We start from the raw sequence: 22,948 nt of genomic DNA, 5'->3' as shown, positions 1-22,948 counted from the left end.
GAGTGGCCCCTAAATCCAGTGACCAGTGTACTTATAAGATGAGGAGAGGCTGTGTGATGGTGAAGGAAGAGATTGGAAAGATGCAGCTACAAGCTGAGGAAAACCAAGAGTTTCTGGGAGCCTCCACAGGCTGGTTAAGAGGCAGGGAAGGACCCTCCCCTAGAACCTTCAGAGAGAGCAGGGTCCTGCCAACATCTTGACTTCAGACCCTTGACTTCTAAAACTGTGAGAGAATACATTTCTGTTGTTTTAAGCCCTCAAGTTCTTGGTTATTCATTACAAGAGCACCCAGGAAACTAGCAGAGCACTCAGCCTGCTCTCCACCTGTCTCTCACCTGGGTCCCCACCTCACCTGGAATCCCACAGCTGGACCCCACGACCGGCCCACTCCTCTAGGGAGGCCCAACCTCTGACTGACCTCTCTTTATCCATGACTGTGGAGGCCATGTGATCTCTATTTCTATGAAGAACCCAACTAAGGTTTCTTTGTTTTCTCCATATTTTATTATGAAGTCTTCAAACATATAGCAAAGGTGAGATAATTTGCAATGAACACCCATATAGCTAACACCTACATTAACCATTAATCTGGTCCCTCCAAAATGACTTTGTGATATGGTGGTAAGAATTTGAACTAAGTCCAATTGCCTGGTTCTGAATTCAGGCCCTGTTCTTTACTAGATGGGAGACCCTCTGCAAAGTAAAGCTACGTGAGCTTTCTGAATCTATTTCAGCATATGAAAAATGGGGATAAAAATGAAGATAAATGAGTACGTGAAACTCTTAGCGTCATTCTGGGGAAGAAAGGCGTTAAAGTATGCGCGTGGCACATTGTACATAAGTAAGCAGAGCCCATCTTTATCCTCTGCTACCCAGCACATAGCACTTTCATCGTGTGCACAGTACACGCTATTTCTCTGCTCAAAAAGCTACAATGGCTTTCTTGCGGTTCCTAGAACAAATCTAAATTTTGCTGCCTAGATTTAAAAATAACCAAGAAAACTATTGTTCAAGCTATCTAAAATATCAAGCCAGCTTTTTTCTGGATTAGAATTCCATCAACTCAAGGGCATAACTAATTCACCGTAAAGATTAGAAACACTGATTGGTCAATCTTAAACAGCAAAAGGCATAATAAAATGAATAAGAAAAGTGCAATAACTCAACAACAATACCATGCACTTGGTAGACAAAATCTTTTCAATCACATTGGTAGATTTGGGGGCACAAGAAAGCAGAGAGGGTTTCGGACCTTGACAGTCTGTGAAGCCTCCATCACTGGTCCCACCCAGTCCTAACCTAGAGCCTGGTGAGTGTACTGCACTTTCAACATCCCCTAAGCATAACACCAAACTTGTCTTTGCCTCCACCTCCATTCAGATTGTCTTCCATCTGCCCACCTACAGGTCTGCCCTGGTCCTGTCCACTCAGGTCTTCTGCCTTCTTTAAACTATCTCCAGCCCCACTCTTTCAGCAGAAGAACCCCCACCCTCTATGACTTCCTCCAGCACTGAGAAAGGGTAGTGCCCATTGGCCCCTAAACAGACTGGCTTTGAGTTTCCAATAAAATTGTCAACTCTTGGAAGGTAGAAATGTGTCTGCTATATATCTCATGCTCCTGCTCATACCCGCACAGACCACAGCAGGTAATATCTGCTGATTCATTCTGGGTTCAAAACCTGTCCCCTCAAAACAAAAAACAAAACAAAACAAAACAAAAAACCAGTGGTGAAAGAAACAGAATGGCAAAAAGACTTTTGGACTCATGGATGAGAAAGGATTTGGCTTTGCTGTCAATGTCCAACTTATATAGTGACAGCATCTGCTTCAACCTTACTAAGCACCTAAACTGTTGAACATAAAAGGAAGTGTGTGTACATGTGTGTGCACGTTCATGCATGTGTACACACATAAACCATACACACAAAATGCAGTTCCTCTGAGCTTTGTCATTTTAGTCCACTGTTATTCATCAAACATCTATTGAGCACCCACTATGTGCTAAGCACTGCACTTGGTGCTGGGAATTCAAATTAAAAGACACAGTTCCTTCTGTCCAGGGGCTTGATCTGGGGTGGGAAGACTTACTCAAACAGATCATTAAAACAACATGAGTTGAGAGAAGTGCTGATGGAGGCAGGAGAGGGTAATAGGAAACTCCGCAGAGAAGAAGGCAGAATTCCCCACCTGTTGGGATGAGCGAGTCAGGGTAACCCAGCAGAGAGGTATCCTGAGTTTTATAAAGTGAGCAGGAGCAGGGACATATCTAGGAGAGGAACTGGGAGGGGAGCTGAACTCACAACCATTTCAAGATAAAATGTCATTGCAGGGATTGTAAGCATGGTCCTAATAAAGACATTAGAAGAGACTGTGAAAATGCAGTGAGAATATTGCTTCTCACACACACACACACACACATTGGAGACATCAGCATAGACCAGAGAGCTCATTCCCTTCTGCTTCCTGGGGACACAGAGAAAAGACGACTTTTTCCAGATCAGAAAACCAGCCCGCAGCAGACATGGAATCTACCAGCAACTTGATCTCATACTTTCAGGCTCCAGAACCATGAGAAATAAACACTTGCTATTTGACACCCCACCCTACTCCCCGTTTATGGCATTTTGTTACAACAGCTGGAACTGACATAGATAGGTATCTAATAAACTCACCCCTCTGCATCCGGGTGGTCCTGTTGAGCCTAGGAAAGGTCAAGGACCTGTGACTGCGTTTCACCAGGAGTAGAAGAAAGTCCTTCAGTGGGAATCATGACAGTGTTGTAAAGCCTAAGTCAGACTTCCTGAGTTGAAAACCCTGGCTTAAGTGTCTCACCTTGGGAGTGGGAATGTGCAGATAAGCAAGGGGAGAAGCCTAGAATGATCCATGTGGTAATGATGAGAGCTAGACACACCAGTGGAGAAGGGAATGGCACCCCACTCCAGTACTCTTGCCTGGGATATCCCATGGATGGAGGAGCCTGGTAGGCTGCAGTCCATGGAGTCGCTAAGAGTTGGACACAACTGAGCAACTTCACTTTCACTTTTCACTTTCATGCACTGGAGAAGGAAATGGCAACCCACTCGTGTTCTTGCCTGGAGAATCCCAGGGACGGGGGAGCCTGGTGGGCTGCCATCTATGGGGTCACACAGAGTCGGACATGACTGAAGTGACTTAGCAGCAGCAGACACACCAGTAAGAACTCACACTTAATATAGATACAGCTGGTTGTATATAGAAACAGACAGGCATATGTACATGGGTTAGAATACACACACATGCGTTTTTTGCTCTGTCAACTGAGAGGGCCTAAAAGAAATGACACCCCAATAACAATAAGCGTACCCAGCACCCAGATCTTGGTTTCTAACATCATTCTCCAATAAAAGGAAGCAGGGCTCCTTTAGGAAATGGCTGACTCAAGGACAGGGATGGGAAATACACAAGATGAGCATGGAGCATCTTATAGTATCAGAAAGTATTGCAGAAGGCCTCAAAAAATAACTGACAATAGTATACCAAAGGGACACAAGGAGTCCACTGAGTGAGCTTCCAGTGGACAAGCCAAGAAAATAAATTAAATATGCATTACATTGTAATCCAAGGTATAGAGTAAAATTCTATGAGGAGAAGAGCCTGGCAAGCTACAGTCCATGGGGTCACAAAGAATTGGACACAACTGAGCAACATAGGATAAAGAATCCTTTGCCAGAGCAGGAGTTGTGAGTTGGATTCCTGGGTCAAGAAGATCCCCTGGAGAAGGAAATGGCAACCCAATCTGGTATTTTTGCCTAGGAAATCCCATGGACAGAGGAGTCTGGCAGGCTACAGCCCATGGACTTGCAAAAAGTCAGGCACAACTTAGTGACTAAATGACAACAACAAGATAGAATAAATAATCCTAAGTCCATACTGATCTAAATATATGATTGTATAAAGTAATAAATGAAGCATAGGAACCAAATCTCCCTTGCAGAAAAATAACTTGAGTAGCCAGCCTCTGTATAATAAGATGGAACACAGCTCTGCACTTTCCCTAAGAGTAGGTTATGCGTAGATTTCCTTCCAAAGAGTACAGTGTGGAAAGGAGTCAGAAAGTAATTTTGCAGTGGAAAAACCTGACAAACACGACTTCAGCCAGGTGTTCAAGATCAACATCAAGAGTCATAGATCATGTTGACAGGAAATGCCTTTGATATGAAGTCAGGCAAATGGAGCTTTACCTCTGTGATCTTCCCCAAAACCCATACCCTCAGTCTAATCATGAGAAAAACAGGATTCAAATTCCCAGAGAGGGACATCTACAACAGAGACTTCCCAAAACACCAGGACTCCTCAACAGTGTCAAGGTCATCAAAAACAAGGTAAATCTTAGAAACTGTCACAGCCAAGAGGAGCCCAAGACACAGATGCTAAAAGTGATGTGATGTCTTGGATAGGATCCCCGAAAAGAGATGGAACATTAGGTACAAACTAAGGGAATATGAATGGGCTTCCCAGGTGGCGCAGTGGTAAAGAATCCGCCTGCCACTGCAGGAGACGAAGGAGACGCAGGTTCAACCCCTGGGTTGGTAAGATCCCCTGGAGGAGGAAATGCAACCCACTCCAGTATTCTTGCCTGAAAAAATGACATGTAAAGAGGAGCCTGGAAGGCTATAGTCTACAGTGTTGCAAAGAATCAGACAGAACTGAGCGAATCATCAGCACACATGTTCTCATGCAAGGGAATCTGAATAAGCCATGGAGTTTAGCTAATAATAACGGATCAATATTGGGTCATTAGTTGTAACAAACGAACCATGTTAATGTAAGAAGTTAGTAGTAGGGGAAACGGGGTGCAGGGTATACGGTGACTCTCTAGCTTCACAATTTTTCAGAAAACCTAAAACTTTACTGTAGAATAAGGTCTTTCAACCAAAATAAATAAATATGTATTGGCCTGGTCCCTGTCCCTTCTCCCTGCGCCCATCCCCTTGTGTCTAGGATTGTACCCTCTGCCCCCAATCCAGCCCCAGTCCTTTCCTGAGTCCCTAATACATAGTATAAAGTGGTTATTAAGTCTCCATGTGTCTCGGAGCCAGCTGCTACTGCTAAGTCGCTTCAGTCGTGTCCGACTCTGTGTGACCCCATAGACGGCAGCCCACCAGGCTCCGCCGTCCCTGGGATTCTCCAGGCAAGAACACTGGAGTGGGTTGCCATTTCCTTCTCCAATGCATGAAAGTGAAAAGTGAAAGTGAAGTTGCTCAGTTGTGTCCGACTCTTTGCGACCCCATGGACTGCAGCCCACCAGGCTCCTCCGTCCATGGGATTTTCCAGGCAGGAGGACTGGAGTGGGGTGCCATAGCCTTCTCCTTCCCGGAGCCAGGGCCCTGCCTTTATCTCAGCGTTCACACCCACTTTCCCTCCCCTTCTGTCTCCCACTCCCAGTCCTGCTCTCCTCGGCCCAAGCCCCCCCGGGGCAGACAGGTAAGTAAAGAAGAGAGCAGAGCAGAGGCTGAGGTTGGAACTGAAACCAGCTGGAAAACACTGAGATAGCGTAGGAGGAGAAGGGTGGGAGACTTTAAGAAAAAGTCGGAAAAAGAGGAAAGGAAAAAAATAAAATAAAATTGACTCTGGTGGGATTCGAACCCACAAAATATAAAATAAAATAAAATAAAATCCTGGCTCTACTACTCATAACTTATATAAACATCACTAGATGGATTCTACTCTGTGCTCAGTTTTCTCCCCTGTAAAGTGGGATTACTGGTTATAAAACCTACTTCAAAAAATACGGGGACCGATTCAACGGGAAAATGTGTACAAAGCAACTGTCCCAATGCCTGGAATACAGGACGTGGACAAATATTGGTGGTACCGTCATCATCATTATTATCATCCCAATAAAATAAAATTTAGAGAAGAAAAATTCCTCTTGTTATTAGCAACCATCTCAACAATAAAACTTACCCCCTTTCATTGATCTGGCAATTGTGAAACTCTACTAACTGGGAAGAGAGACTCTGAGACCTCACCTGAAACGCATACTTCAGGATTGGAGTGAGGACACAGAATCTGCTACAAGGAAAAGCATTACTCGAAGCCAGCTGGCAGGGAACAGACCACCTTGCACAGCCCAGGCAGAATGTCATAAAGCATCTCAGAGAATGTGACTATTTAAATATGCCTATCGTTTTCCTACACAAGGCACTCACACAAAGTGAATCTACATGAAATTAAATGATAATGTTCAGTTTGTGCTGGAAAGATGAATGCATTTCCTACATGACTCGGAATATTCTACTGACTCTGAACAGAAAGGGGGATGCTATATATATACACCATAAATATTAGCTTAGAAACGTGTGACCAGGGAATCAGCCACTTTCCACCATAAGAATGTTCACGCATTTTTCTCATTTACTTGTTAGCATCATATGACAACTTGGAGTTTTTCCCTGGAGGTGGTAACAATAGATTTAATTTATTCACCCAAATCCCACATTCATAAAGAAAACAATATTTCATAATGTATAATGTTACCAGGGGGACCATAATTCATGGCTAAAGGGTCAGAGTTTTATAATAGATGGGTTTTCTGAAGTGGTTGGGAAAAACCTAAGATCCAACTCCAGCAGTTAGACCAACACATTTGAAAAATGCAAAAGAGCTTAAGTCAAGCACATTATAAATGGCAGTGGTCACTGTGATCACAAACCCACCTCAACAATTAACGAGCTAGGCTGGGCTGCCAGAAAGCAAACTATGATTTATTGTTCTTTTCAGATTAGTAAAAGCAATGCCATCCAGTGTGAATTCCATTATTAACACACATAGGAAAGAACTGATGTTTCCAAAAGCCTTGAGAGTAGGTTACACTTCTGCAACCATGTTTCTTTTCACCTTAATTCTCAGCCACCTCATTCTCAACCTCTGTTTTCACCCATGTTCTCTGGACAATACTCGAAATCTGCAGCATGGGACATTTTTGTACTCATTAACTCAAGTTCACTTAAAACTTCTTAAAACAGAGCATCAGCAGGAAGCCACGATGGGTCAAGGATCTCCCCAACTCTCTCATTTTACAGATAGGAAAACCGAGGCTGCTGGGCAAAGCTATTGGACCAACCTCCTCAACAAAGGCAGCAGCCCTACTGGGGGAAAAACTGATGTCTACTAGGCATACTTATATATATATATATACACACACACACACTAATGTGCTGTGCTTAGTTGCTCAGTTGTGTTCGACTCTTTGCAACCTCATCGACTTTAACCTGCCAGGTTCCTCTATCCAGGGGGATTCTCCAGGCAAGAATACTAGATTGCCATGCCCTCCTCCAGGGGATCTTCCCAACCCAGGGACTGAACCCAGGAATCCGCACTGCAGGCAGTTCCCTACCATCTGAGCCACCAGGGAAGCGCATACATTAATAATGTATACGTAATATAGATGATGAAAACATATGTATGCACTGGAGCAAAGTGGCTTTTTACAATCTGAAGACACATAGAAGAATATTTTATTGGCGTCTTAGGGGAGCACAATTTGCCAGCCTTAAGTCATGGCACAAGACTCCACACAGGCACAAAATATGGTGCTCAGTAGAGGTGAGCTGGCTGGGTGGGAAGTTCCCACTACCCACCACACTTCCTCAAGGGAGCGACTAGGGCCTGAGGGCAGGGCCCCATCTCAGCCCAGCTCGAGCCTGCTCAGCACTCAGCCCTGGTCCTGGTTTTAACTTCTCACATGCTGTTCTTGTGCATTTTCACAGCAGTCAGTGTGGTGCTTTTAAATGTAACTAAGACCATGTGACTCTTCTACTTAAAACTCACCACTACCACCATGGACTTCCTTCCTCTGATCTCTAGACCATGCCTGCCCTCCTCTCCTTGCTCATTTCATAAACTTCCTCTCTCACACCAGCTTCCTTCTGATTCTGGAATATGAGGGCGTTCCTGCCCACCAGGCCCCTCCCTTGCAAGTTTTCTTGCTGGGGCCCAGATCCTCCAATAGCAGGTCTTCCTTGTCACTCTCTGGCCACCCCCATGTAACATCCTTGGCCCTCTGAGCCCCTAGCATACCATCCATGATATATTCTTCACTACTTATGCTGTGCTGTGTGTAATCGCTCAGTCATGTTCAACTCTTTGCAACCACATGGACTGCTGCAGCCCATGGAGAATCCATGGGGATTCTCCAGCCAAGAATACTGGAGTAGGTTGCCATGCCCTCCTCCAGGGGATCTTCCCAGTCCAGAAATTGAACCCAGATCTCCTGCACTGAAGGCAGATTCTTTACCAAGTGAGCCATCAGGGCAAGCCCAAGAATACTGGAGTGGGTAGCCTATCCCTTCTCCAGGGGATCTTCCCAACCCAGAAATCAAAACGGGGTCTCCTGTGTTGCAAGCAGATTCTTTACCAGCTGAGCTACTAGGGAAGCCCTCACTTCTTGTATCCCTCTTGAAATTTATCTTGTTTATTAATTTGCATGCCTGGCACCAAATGTTCCCCAAGCTCGACCATGAGTTCCATGAGAACAGGGGACTTCGCCGTCTCAGTCACTCCTTTATCCTCATAGAAAGTACCTCACACACAGCTACTGGTTACAAAATAAACAAGTGCACTATGTTTGAAAGGTATCAAAAATTACTTGAACTGGAAGAAAACCCTCTCTAATAGCAAGATCCCAGCTCCAGGTGAGAACTGAGGAGGAGGGAAGGCTATACCTCTTCGGGCACAGAGTCTATAAAGGACTTCAGTTCACTGAGCAGAGAATTAACTCAATGGTGAAATCTTTATATGGTGCCTGCTGACACTTTCAAACGCCCAGCTGAGTGGTGGTGTTCTCATTTCCAAGCCACTCAGTTTCCGTTCGATTTCAGAACCAAGGTTGAGCCCATAGATGAGCATTTAAAGCTGCTTCAGTAACTTCAAATGAGCTGTGCGGTGTGTGTGTGTGCGTGTGTAGTCTTGACTTCATTATTAAACGATCAGTATAAAAGTGCCCTAAAACTCAAGATTCTAGACACATGCGCACGTACAGCATTTTCAATTGCATTTGATGTTGTGAAGAGCAATTCTGTGGCTCTTCAGAATTCCTGAGAGCCATCCAGTGGCTCATGAGCTCTGTGGATGCCAGATAATGTGGGTCAATTAAGGCTCCTTGAAAATGTGGCCCCATGGTCCCCAGAACTCCTACACACGGAAGGCCCAGCTGCGGACCCACTGCTCCCTGACTGTCCTCGGGCCCTGTGGTCTGTCACAGCGAGTGGCATTTACAGATGAAAGAACCGAGACAAACTCAGATACGGCTCAGAGGGTAGAAATCAGCTCCCACGTGCACACACCACGGTACCAGCAGAGAAAGACCCGCAGTAGCTGCTGCGCTGTCACCCGCTATAACAAGATTGATCTGTAGTGAAAGAAAAGATAATGCTATCCAGAGGAAAAAACTTCGGTTTCCTCTGAGAACATCTGATGTTGTCAACTTGCAAGCCTGCTTCCCTCTTCTGCCAGCCCTGGCGTACGGCAGCCCCAACATGCAAGGATTCCTCTGGGCAAAGAGACCTCACTCGCTCATGGCCAAGAGTACATTTTTGCAAACCAGCACTCCCCAACCCAGCTGGCCTTCAGTCCCTGGGTAAACCAAAGCAAGCTGGGCCTGATGCCCATGGCATGGTCAGCCCGGAGCCGCTCACAGTTGCCTTGATGGGCGGCAGAAACGGCCCTGTGGCTTCTGTTCACCTGAAACCACATAGTTTTCTGCTGTTTATTTCTAGCACACTTCATGGCCCCTGTGTTTCAAGTTAATGGCACAATTCTGGTAGCAAAGTTTCTGCGCACCCATCCCCCACCCTCCCCGCCCCAAGAAGATGCTGTGCAGTCACGTTTCAGACATTGTCTGCAAGACAGAGAAGCTTTGTCTTTTTCTGAGGTTACTGTCACTGACACATTTTTACTATCACATTTCACTGAGCATTCATTTCACAGGCAGAATGGCCGGAAGCAGAGGTAAGGAGGGGCACCAGCTGGTGAGTTCTCGGCCATCATTTCAGAGAATGTCCCTCTGTATGAAACAGTCCTACAAAGGCCAGAGCCATGTAAATAATTCACAAAAGCAAGTTCAGTTCTCCCCATCTGTAATCCTAGTACTATCTCACAGGGCCAGGGATAGCTAGCAGCTTCTGTCTCTGGAAGATGTTATTAAGTCTCGATAGTCCATGATTTACAGGTGATTATAAGTTTTGCTCTGCATATCATTGTTACCGACAGTCAAATCCCATCAATGGAATGGCATGACTGATTAAAAAGGAGGCAAACTTGACATGAGCAGTCTGATAAGCCATTTTTTATACTGACTACAATAACTGGATGCTCATGGTTGTAGGTAGAAAAGCCAGATCTGATACCAACCTTTTCTCTCTCCATTCTCCAGGGGCCTCGGCATGCCGGCTCCAACAAGACTTTTCCAAACTCACACATTTTATATCTCAAAAGAAGACACGTAGTTCGGCATTGGGGAGAGCTTGGCTCTCTAGTTTATAGAAAAAAAAAAAAAAACTGCCTCCCATAGCAGGTCATCAAACCCTCAACGTGTCAAGGAAGAAAACGCACTGTAGCCAGGACCCTGACGGCACATGCTTTACACCCACAGTCGTGGCACCTTCTCAATTTTGCCCATCGCTTCGTCTCCAGCCAAATGGAACTTATTACTTCTGGCTGGTTTAGATTTATGAATTATTTATAAAAGTAGGTCTATGACTCCACACTCTTAAAAGACAACGCAAGTCCCTTCATTGTTGCCCACAACTGCGTTTCGATCAGAGAAAGCAGACAGACCTTCTCCATCACACGCTGCATGTTTGGGGTAAAATAATCGTTGAGAAAATATCCAGCCCATAAAATTATCTGGAAGCTACTTTTGTGATGCCTGGATTTTTTTTTTTTTTTTTTACTCCAGTCTCTTTTATCCTAAGGCAGCCTGGGATTCGAGAATGAGGTGGCAGGCATGGGATACACACACTTCCCACCTTGAATATATAAACAATCTGGTCTGTCCGCTTTCTCCCAGTAGTTTCAGATGGTGATGAAAAACGGAAAGAGGCAGTTGCCCTGACGGTGTATCTAGTGGGTTCAATAAGGCCATGCCCGCGAGTCTCCCAGAGTGCAGAAGCTGTGCATGCTGAGTGGGGACTTAAACATGAGCCAGAAGGACACATAGCTTAGACACAGTCTACGCTTTCCCTCTCCAGCTCCCCTGAACATATAAACTTGACTGGAAAAATATGTAAGACACTGCACACCCTTGCCGGGTTCCTCTCAATCACTGGCCCAATTGGAGGGATTGTGAGGTCCCTCTGGGCTGAAGGGCACAAAGTGGCCAGCCAGCCATGGTCTTGCCCACACCTTTGCTTGACAGAGAAGCTCCCATGTGGAGGTGGCGTGTGGAGACCTGACCAAGCAGAAGCTGGCCTGGATGCAGGAGCTCTGAGAAACAGGGGCCTCCACCCGATCCCCTCCAGAGACATCTGCTCCCCACCTGTCTCACAAGCCCACAGCAGCCCTGCCCTTGGACAGGTGCCTGGGCATAAACCCATGCCCAATGTCCCTGCCCCAACTATCCAGTCCTCATTCTACCCCCAAGCAAGGTCCAGAGGAAGGGGTAGAGGCTGGACAGCAGAGGTTCTGGAAGGCTGATGGCACTTCAGGCCACCCCAGACCATCCTCCTCACGGTACGTCTGTCCTAAAGTCCCCGTGGCATGTCCACAGAAGGATGGAAAGCCCCATAACCCTCTGCACGCAGGTGATCCTCTTTCCCAAAACGGCGCAAGCAATAGAAAAGCAGGCAGGAGGCAATGAGCTTACCTTGCTGGAAAACATCTGCCAGGAGGAAGGAAAAACAGGAGGAAAAAGGGAGAGAGAAAGGAGAAAAAAATTAGTAATTACGTTGTAAATGACAGTGATGAGCATCATAGCTAACATACACTGACTGTACTAAACCCTCTTAGTACAATATTTCCTCTACTCAGAGACAGTGGTTAAAAGCTTGAGCTCTGGAAGGGAACTGCGTGGGTTTAAATCCTGGCTCGATGCTTACTAACCCTGTGGCTTACAGATTCCTAAACCACAAATACATTTGCATTGGAAAGATTAAACAAACTGTGTCCTATGTTTTAAAGTCTTAGACTGGTGTCCAGGATATGGTAAACATACAAAAGTTGCCAGTTACTATTCATTTTAATATTACTATTTTCACTACAACCCTATGAGGCAAGTTGCAATATTATCCTTACTTTATAAATAGGGATACTGAGCTTCTGGATGGTTGAGAAACTGATCCAAGACCACAGAGGAATAAGCAATGAGCTCAGGATTGAACCCAAATCTGTCTGATTCCACAAACCATCTTCTTGCCTACTACTAAGCTGCCGGGCTGGTTTATAAACAACAGAAGTGACAATGGCACACAACAGGATAAACAGAGGAAAGACCTGTGAATCTACTAAAGTTCCATATTTAAATCGTAATAAGCACAAAATCTGTATGAATTCTCCACATACAATTCACAACTAATAACACCAGGTCTTCATATTAAATCTGAAGTCAAAATCTGTGACAAGTTGAAAAAAATACTACTAATTCATATGCCAAGCACTAGGTCTGGCATCTGAAAACACACATATTAGCAAAAAGCATAAATTAACAAGCACTGGCTAACGCCTGCCAACAGTAACCACTAGGCATACTTCTGGGCTCTGTGCTCATTTGCTTCAGTTATGGTCAGCTCTCTGTGACCACAGCCCACCAGGCTCCTCTCTCCTTGAGATTCTCCAGGCAAGAATACTGGAGTGGGTTGCCATAGCCTCCTCCTCCAGGGGATCTTCCCGACCCAGGGATTGAACCCACATCCCCTGCATTGCAGGCAAGTTCTTTACCTGTTGAGCCAACAGGCTTTATACAAATGAATTAATCCAATACAAATTTGTTCTGTCTGCCTTCTTTACTCTATAGTGATTATGGGAGTCATCCATGCTGTGGCATGTAGAAGGCCATTCATTCTCACTGCCAGGTGGTATTCTACTGGGTGATTTTATGATTTTATCATAATTTATTTCTCCATCCTAATGTGGATGGATATTTGGATTGTTTCTGAAGACAACTGTTGGGCAATTACAAACTGTGATGTTTTGTCCATATCTTTTGGTGAACACGAATGCATAGGTCAGGTACATTTTTTAAGGTTTTTTTTTTTTTTTTTTTGATGTGGACAATTTTTAAAGTCTTACTGAATCTGTTAAAATATTGCTTCTGTTTATGCTTTGGGTTTTTGGTCATGAGGCATGTGGGATCTTAGTTTCCTGACCAGGGATCGAACCTTTACCCCTTGGAAGGTGTAAGTCTTAACACTGGACTGCCAGGGAAGTCCCTGCAAGGTACTTTTTGACATCAGGCTTCTACAGACTCTCAATCACCCCCAAGATATTCCTGTCTGGTCCTACTTTCTCATCCAGTAATTCAAAGATGGAGGATAGCATTGGCAAGAATACAGACACCACTATGCAGATGTAAGCCAGTTCCTGCCCTGATCATGGGGTTGTGCCATGCTCAGTCGTGTCCGACTCTTTGCAACCCTAGGGACTGTAGCCTGCCAGGCTCCTCTCTTCGTGGAGATTCTCCAGGCAAGAACACTGAAGTGGGTTGTTATGCCCTCCTCCAGGGCATCTTCCCAACCCAGGGATCAAACCAGGGTCTCCAGCACTGCAGGTATTCTTTACCATCTGAGCCAACACGGGGTTGTAAACAGATACAAAACTTCTACAAGATAGTTTGACAGTATGTATGGAAAAATTAAAATATACATCCTTAACCTAACAACACCACTGCTAGGAGTGTCATCTAATAAAATATCTAAAGGTCTTCAAATATCTAAAGTCTACAAAGATGTTCATTACAGCATTGTGTATAAAGGACAAGCAACAGAGATTGTCTATTTGCCTGTCAAGGAAAGGCAATGGCACCCCACTCCAGTACTCTTGCCTGGAAAATCCCATGGATGGAGGAGTCTGGTGGGCTGCAGTCCATGGGGTCGCTAGGAGTTGGACACGACTGAGCGACATCACTTTCACTTTTCACTTTCATGCGTTGGAGAAGGAAATGGCAACCCACTCCAGTGTTCTTGCCTGGAGAATCCCAAGGATGGGGGAGCCTGGTGGGCTGCCATCTCTGGGGTCACACAGAGTCAGACACAACTGAAGCGACTTAGCAGCAGTAGCAGCAGCAGCAGAGAACCAAATCAAAAACAATACATCTATTCAATGGATTATGGCTCAGCCATTTTAAATGGTGGAAGATTTTTATTATTTTTGAGCAACGAAATCGGAAAGTAACATGGAACATGTATCCTGAGCCCGTGTATGTGCATGTATGGGTGTATATGTCTAGAGACCTGTGATGATGGTCACAGAAATGTTAACCTTCAAGTAATTGCATCTGGGATCATTTTAAATATTATATAAGAATCTCTGTACTATTTTAAATTTAACAATGAACATGCCCTACATTTACAATCTGAATTTAAAATTTAGCTGCAATGTATGGCAAAACCAATACAGTATTGTAAAGCAAAATAAAGCTTAAAAAAAAGAATGCTAATATAGAATAATTTAACATAGAAAGCCCTAAAAAAAAAACTAAATGAGAACTATATCATCAACATCTATATTTGCTGCCAGTCTTCAGCTAAAACATCCGCTCTCACAAGGTCACAAAGAGCCAAGGGGTCACAGATGGTGTGGATAACCATGTACTTGATGAGTTAAACAGACTGCAAGGAGAGAAGACCAGTGAGAACAGTTTTCATTCCAGGTTCCTCTGCCCATGGAAATCTCCAGGCAAGAATACTGGAGTGGATTGCCAGTCCCTTCTCCAGGGGATCTTCCTGACCCAAGGATCAAACCTGGGTCTCCTGCATTGCAGGCAGATTCTTTACCATCTGAGCCACCAGGAAAGCCCCCATTGGGGCACATGTGACCTCATAAGGGTGTCACTCACGTGCAACACACATGCTCCCCAGGGCACACCTAGGCCAGTGGCTATAGGACGGATGAGACCAACATAGGCTTAAAACTCCCAGGGAGTTGGCTAAATCACCACCCCTCCTCTCACACTCAGGAAAGCCAACTGGAATGTAAGTGGGCCACACTGGTGCCATTACAGGAAAACTTCAACCCTGCTTTACCTTATACACGCCATACATTACTCTCTAACCTCAGCAGTTCATCACTGGCCCAAGTTCTGACATAGCAGTGTATACAGAGCTACTCGGCCCCCATGCCCTGACGGTCCAGAGACGATGAGAGGGATCACGTGCAGCTCCCTGAATTAGCACAGTCACGTGCATCTGCTGCCTGCAACGCACAGTCTGAGCCACCCACCCTCTGACCAGCCTGCACACCTGGAGAAGCCCTCCTCCTCCCCCTTCAAATGTCACAGCCACTGCGAAGTTTCTCAGAGCCCATCCCTGCAGAGAAGGAAGTCGCTCTTTCTGCCTCTGTGCTCCCAGAGTAACTTGCGCATGTTGCAATTAGAGTTCATACTATAATTAGTTATTTATGAAGACCATGTGCTCCTGAGAACAAGAGCTATGCGTCTTGATGGCCTTTGTGGGTCCTAAGTGCCTGGCATGGTGTGTTCCCACACAGGAGGGAAGGGCAGGGGGGCTGGTATCTCTCAACACTCGTCTGCTACAACCCCCTTGTTTTATAGATGAAGAAACTGAGTCCCAGAGAAGGAAGAGATCTCTCCCAAGATCACACATGGTGTCCGTGAAAGGCTGAGCCAGGACGACATGAGATTCATTTAACCTTAATGAAGCACAAAATCATCCCTATTAGTAGCAAAGTACAAATTAGAGATTTATCATTCTCCTTTAATGAATACAGACAAAAATTTCCAACATTGAAAACATCAGTGAAATGAGATTAGCCTTTCAAATACGGATCCAGCCTCGACATCCGTCCAGAAACTTCAACCTCCTCTCCGTGGCTTTCAGTACTGATCTGAGTTACTGGAAAGTATCAGTGGGCAGGGAGGGAGGAAATTCAGGCAGAGATTCAGGAATCAGAGACCTTATTCGTTCCAATCCTACTGTATATTTCATGGTTTAACAGACAAACCTACATAGAGTACTATTCCTATCATCTATCCTAGAAAACTCTCCTGATTTTCATATAAGCTATCTCAGATTCTTTTCAAATCCACTTTTCAGCTTCATTTACGTTTTGCACCCTTTTATTCAAATGTAAATTTTAATAAACACTAGTATAAATATTATAACAATTTTGCACATGAGTTATCTTATAATTTACACTCTAAATGTATGTCTTTTGTACTCTTACGACAGAAATCATTCCATTCTTAGCATTACCTAGCTCTTTGCTCTGAATAATAACTGCTTGGGTACCCTCTTTAAAATTTCACTTTTCCAAACAGAAGCAGCCATCCAGGCTCATGTTCACGTGATTCATGGACAGAAGAATGGAAAATAAGTGAGAAGAAGGTAGATTCTGTGCCACTTTACATCTGCCAAAACTGTAGACCTCAGAGGACATCAGCCACAGAAATACCTTTTGTCATCTTCTATTCTGGCACATGTGTCCAACACCCCCAACCCGCAAGAACTAGTCACTTATAGGAATTAAATGGCCTCAAACTTTGAGGGCAATCATCTCTGTCCAGTCTAACCAACCACTAAGAGTTATCTGGGAGTCAATCACTTACAACCTTTGAACCAAACTGACCTGGAGAGATTTTAACGCTCACACCATGGCAGTGGGGAGGTTAAGTCCGATCATTTACACAAACATTTCCTCATCCCCCACCTGCTGCAGCAGAGAATGACTGAGAATAAGACATGGTGCCATCTTCTCTGCTCCGCCAGGAACTGGAAATCATGCAATTAGGGAGTTCGGAGTTTCCAGTGCCCAGCCTAGCCACAGTCAGGTTGAACCCAAAGGACACCAGGGACACTTGTGCAGAGGAAATGAACTCCTTCAGACAAAGCTCTGCTCATACTCACTTCCCAAGGGAAAAAACCTCAACCCTAATCATTCACGTCAACAAAGAAAAGCCTGTTCTCCGACCCCACCCCCACCAGAGCCATTCTGGTCCTATAGATAGATGAAAGGGCATCTATAAATTGGCGATTCAGATGTAGGAAGAAGCAAGTAAAAAAGAACGAACTCAGATTTGCCTTTCTTGGCCTCAATGTCCACTTTCTTCTGTTAGGAATGAGCATCAAGGATATTTGCCCACCTCCCCCATAGCTACTGAGAGATTCACACCCCAGAGATTTTTAATGCACTGAGTCCTCCAGAGACAGGAGCCATAAAAAGACCAGATTATTTATTATTATTAATAAGTTATGGCAATTAGGCTGGGTGATTCCTAAACGTTGCTGATTAAAAATGTGCTTGAGTGCTACTCATCCACATGGCTCGTGTTTACCTCTATTAAAAATGATTTAACCACACTCTGGGTGAACCCTTCTCTTGTGCCTGGGTTAATAATTAGCGGTGCACAGAGCCACGCAGGTTAAGTGAGTTGGATCTCCTTTATTTATCTATTGCTTTGTTTTATGAGGGGAACTAGATGGCAGTCTTACTGCCCATTCAGTCTGCTAGGAATAATTTACTATTTCAATCCATAGCTCAGCCCATAACTATGGTTAGAGAAACCCTCACTATTATTACAATATCACATCTAGCCCACATCCCACAGCATTAAAGATATGCCAAATAGTGACGGGGTGCCTGATTTCCCTAAGACTAGGGGAAGTAGTTACAAGCCCTCGAACAATGTGATCATAGTACTCTCTCAATTTTGCTTTCTTTTCTAGGTTAAATTATGTATGAGGGGAGTTTAGTTTCTTGAAAATGCCTGTACTTAACTCCCATTTAGGAAGTCTCACCTGGGGAGAGAGCTGTCTTGTGAGTCCTCCTGTGGTTTGAACTACAGAAAGAAAATTCTCTTTCAAGTACCATTCTCTTTCAAATGCCATTACAGTAAAGCCCCATAAATGCTACTGGGACCTAACTAACCAGGGGCAAAAGGAGGGATGTAGGGAGCAGTTGGAATGAACATCACTTCCTTGGATGGGGTCAAGTTCACCATTAACCAAAGTCAATTTCAAGGTCAGTGGAGCTGCCCCCTCACAAAGTTTCAAAAACCAGCAAGCTCTAGGCACAGATATTGAAGAGTTTCTAGAATTCAGTCTGTATACTTCTGCAGATCTCTGTAAATGAACAGAAATTATTTATTTTCAAGGTTGACAAGTGGGGCTCACCAAAGCCTCCCCAGCACTCCAGAATAGTTCAGCTTCAAACTGAAGAAGTCTAGGTCCAAAAGTGGCAGATGACCTTCTCAGGGAGAGCAGGGTTAACACCTTCTCTCCTAAATACAGTCCAGTGCTGAGTCTCCACATGATTCTGGCCACTTGAACCCATGACCTAAGATTGGGTCCCAGCCCCTCAACCAGGCGGAAACTCAAGGTGAAGCTTCTTGTAGCCTATGTTCTGACTTGTAAAATCAGCTGATAGAGATAAGCTTTTGTCCTACCAAAGGAGTATCATGAGGGTCAAGTTAGATCATTTAATCAGCATGAAGCTCATAGACTTCAAAGTCACATAATACCAGGCTCAAATACTTGCTAGTCTATCATCCTAGCCATCTTGGGCAACTATTCAACCTCTTTGAGTCTCAGTTTCTATATGTAAAAAATGACGATAAAATTTCTTTCGAAATTCATAAGATAACCCAGATCATATATGTAAAGCACTTTTAGGACACGGAGCTGGTTTATGGTAGACATTCAATAACTGAATTTAACGTTGGTATAACAATAAGCAACAGAATAGGGTAGCAGGGTAGCAAAGAGCTCAGGTCCTGAAGTCAGAACTAGTTCCGTGTCTCGCTGTGTGATCACAGGCAAATTACTTAACCTTCCGAAGCCTCGTTTTTCTCATAAGCAACATGCAGATAATAAAATAGCTAATTTTTGTGCTGTCTCATAAATTGCTTTGGAGATTAAACGAGGTAAAGCATATAAAGTACACAGAGACTAATATTAGATAGACTTCTATAACTTGTAGCATTACTAGCCAACAGACATTTATTGATTGCCTACTACTTGAAAATAATCATCATTTGTGACTTGTATGTGGGGAATGTGCTTAGGTACTCAGTCATGTCTGACTCCTTGCAACCTATGGACTGTAACCCACCAGGCTCCTCTGTCCATGGGATTCTCCAGGCACAAATACTGAAATGGGTAGCCATTCCCGTCTCCAGGGGCTCTTATTTGAAAATAATCACCAGTTGTGACTTATACAGGACTGTAAAATATCATAAGAGGAAAATCCACTAAAATTAAATGATCGTTTTAATTCCTTCTCGTCATCGGTAGCTACATACCATTAAGAAACTCTAAGGAATTATTAAATATTATTTTATGAATGAATTATTTTTAATCTTTAAGATCAGAGATCTATTGCCATCCTATCTCCAAACCCCAGTTTTTACCGGGCTGTAATGAGCACCAGATGTTCCAGAAATCCAGAGCCTGGCCTTCATTTCTGGCACCACTCACCCCTCTGGCAGTCCCTGTGCCATTGTCTCAAGGCCACCAGGGAAGGGGCTCACCCATCCCTGCCCTAGGGTGTGATGAGTGGAGGTCCAGGGTTTAAAAAAGGTAAGACTGCACGTGGCAGCTGAACTGAGAACCACTCTGCTCAGGACAGTGGGGTTCGATGAAGAATTTGCCTGGAAAGGGTTCTGCTGCTCATCAAATAAATTAGTAAAAGTTTGAACACAACAAACCACTTAAGTGGAACCCCTTCCTGTCCGAGTGCAGGTCTGTGCTCTCTTGGAGTCCAGCCAGAGCCCCTGCTTGGCCTCGATGGCACCACACGGGGGCTGTGATTAGTTTTCTGTGTCTCCAAAGCCAGACAGCACAGACAGCTCAGGCAGCCACGTGGCTACAGACCTCATCTCCCTGCCCCTCCTGCTTCCCCAGGGGTACCCAGGCAGCTTCCCACTGCCCGGAGCCCGGCGAGTCTTGGTTGTTAAGGACCAACTGCAAGGCCTCACTCCCCATCTCCTGCTCTCTGTGTCAAATACTAACTTGTTCTTTAACTTGTATGATCTATATCATCACTCTCTCCTTTTTCTTCTCTGTCCCATTTTGGATGCGGGCCAGGGAAAGTTCTACTGTTTTCCTCGCTCCTGGCTCCCCTCATCTTTTACCATGTTAGAAATGAAGACACCCCCCCTCCTCCGCCTGTCACTGTTGCTGAGTAAGAAAAGACTTGCAAAAGCCCCAAAGTCTCTTCCTGGTCCATCTCCTCTGGAATAGGCGACCAGCTTCAATCTGAGGCTCTGGACTTGTGACCCATCAGCTGACACTGAGTTGGGGAGGGAGCGCACAGGCTGTGAGCTAGTTAAGTCCCTAACATTTTTATGACACTCTATCCCGAGTATATCTCATTCCTAGCACAGAAGGATAAAGCTCTTAACTACTGAAAGAACATAAAAAAATAGATTTAGGAATAATACTTTTTATGATTGCATTCTGTATACTGTGAAAGTTATGTTCAAATCTGCTAGTACTTTATGGAGCTGATAAAGTAGAACAGTATGGCTTCCCAGCTAACAGGGTATTTTATATCCATTTAAAATGTTTTCTCTTAAATTGAATTACTTTTTGAGTAATTATAATAAGACTAATCTGGGCCTAATGAATTCATGTACAAATACTTTAGACTGCATTATTAAAACCTCTGTGATATGAAACTATATTAAACTCCATCCCTCTAGCAACCAGGGCTTTGCTTTGAAAAGCACAGCATATATGACTTTCTCTGAGTTCTTTTAAATCAGCTAGCTGGGAAATCATAAGAAACCACATTAATAGCTCAAACCAAGGAAGACACTGACAAACAATATTGTTCTAACTTCTCTAAATTTATTTCAGCATTAATTAGGAGTCACAGAAAATATTTTTATTAAGCACCGACATGTATAAAGGGCTGAAGAATTGGTCCATCTTGCAAAAGAAATCAATTATAGCTATGATTAACAATGCCATAAAACCACTATGGGTTAAAAAAAAAAAAAAACTAAAAGTGAGCATGTGGGTATCACTCCTTATGTTCTAAAAACATCTCCAAACTCAATAATCTAAATATCTGGATTCCAGTTCACACTATGGGCCAAGCCACTTGCCTTCTCTGGGGTTCTGTTTCTCCATCTGCAAAGTGACTTGTATTAGATGACCTCTAACGTCCCTTATGGTTCTTAAACATGATGCTTTTAAGTTTAAAATTACACACATTATATCAAATGGGCTTTACGGCCTATAGCTTATTTGTCATCTCATTCACGCTGAATTACATTCACAGAAAAAATTTCATTCCCTACAATTCACATACATCCACAAACATATCCATAATACGGCTGGTGATTTCAAATGTATTCCAAGATCTTATCTTGATGGTAAAGTATTTTTCCCATTACAGATAAATTATAAACCATCTGAAACTTTTAAGGGTTATGCTTCCTTGAATCAGTTTTTATCCACTTCCACCCCCATCCAACATATACTTCCTTAAAGATGCTTTCATCTCCACTTCAAAGCCAACTGATTAGTTTTATCATATATGAATTCCTCAGGCAGGTCTGTGAGATCTGGGTTTTAATTTGATTGGTTACCCAGTCTCCTAAATCCAAACTAGATATTTACAAATGTCTAGCAGAATAATCTAGACAATTTTTCTTTGCCAGGTGATCATTACCAGGATGGACAACTTTTAAGTAAATGTAAGACAATGGCATCATCATTATTCTGATGACTTGGCACAAATTACTGTCACAAGAGCTCCCGGGAGCCAGAAACAATTAAAGTCTGAGTTCAGAGAAGCTGCCCCAGCATCAAGCATTGTTGATGAGAATGATTTTGGAGTAAATGTTTCAGCAAATTGGCTCAAGTCTTCAAGGAGGAGGTTTGGCCACGTGATGTTCACTAGTCTGACATCAGTTTCAGGAGATACAGGTTCTGTCCTGGCTCTTCCATAAATCTCTGAATAAATGGGGAGAGTCATCTAAGCTTTCCAGGTTCCAAAGAAGGTTTGACTAGAGAGTCTCCACAATTCTTTCCTGCTCTAAAGTTTTATAGTGAACACAATCAGGATCTTCCAGGAGGACCCTCTGTGACACACTCAAATCCCACCTATGTGTCTTCTTAGTGCACAGATGCACACTTGCAATTCTCTCACACTTGTAATTCTCTCTCTCTCCCTCTCACTAAGCTGAAAGCACTATGATTCCAGGGATGTTTTGTCCACTGATGTGTCCAAATCCAGGGAAGAATATCAGAGCATAGCTGGCCCTTTTTGGCATGCTGCAGATTATGGGGTCGCAAAGAGACAGACACAACTTGGTGACTGAACAGTAACAATAACTAACATGTTTTCAAAGCTTCTCATGTATCAGGTACTATTTTAAGTGTATGACAGACTTTCCTTTAATCCTGTCAATCACCATAAGAGGTAGTTAGAACTATAAGCAGATAAGGAAGCAGAGACTCAGAGAAGGTAATAATTAAAGTTGTCAAAAGTCACAGGGAAGAAAGTGATCTGGGATTCAACCCAAGCAGTCTGGTCTCAGAGACTAACTCTACACCACTATGTTACACTGTCTCAATAACAGCCCAGATTGAGCAAACATACCACATTCTTGGGGCTTCTCAAGTAGCCCTAGTGGTAAAGAACCTGCTTGCCAATCCATAAGAAGTAAGAGATACGGGTTTGATCACTGGGTTGGGAAGATGCCCTGGAGGAGAGCATGGCAACCCACTCTAGTATCCTTGCCTGGAGAATTCCATGGACAGAGGAACCTGGCAGGCTACAGTCCATA

General features: G+C 44.0%; 1 protein-coding gene across 4 annotated transcripts in view; it reads right to left on the bottom strand.

Annotated features, from left to right (window-relative positions):
* GFRA1 (GDNF family receptor alpha 1) overlaps positions 1-22,948 on the bottom strand; it is a 234,760-nt gene that overhangs the window by 155,240 nt on the left and 56,572 nt on the right. For 3 of the 4 annotated variants that reach the window (XM_018041625.1, XM_018041624.1, XM_018041623.1), the window contains exon 5: positions 11,846-11,860. The exons of the other annotated variant lie outside the window; for it this stretch is intronic. In XM_018041625.1, coding sequence (XP_017897114.1) covers positions 11,846-11,860 — 15 coding nt within the window. The remainder of the gene's footprint in view (positions 1-11,845; positions 11,861-22,948) is intronic. 4 annotated transcript variants of the gene reach the window in all.

Source organism: Capra hircus, chromosome 26 (genome assembly GCF_001704415.2).
Source record: "Capra hircus breed San Clemente chromosome 26, ASM170441v1, whole genome shotgun sequence".
Taxonomy (NCBI): domain Eukaryota; kingdom Metazoa; phylum Chordata; class Mammalia; order Artiodactyla; family Bovidae; genus Capra; species Capra hircus.
This window is presented reverse-complemented; position numbering and strand designations above follow the sequence as displayed.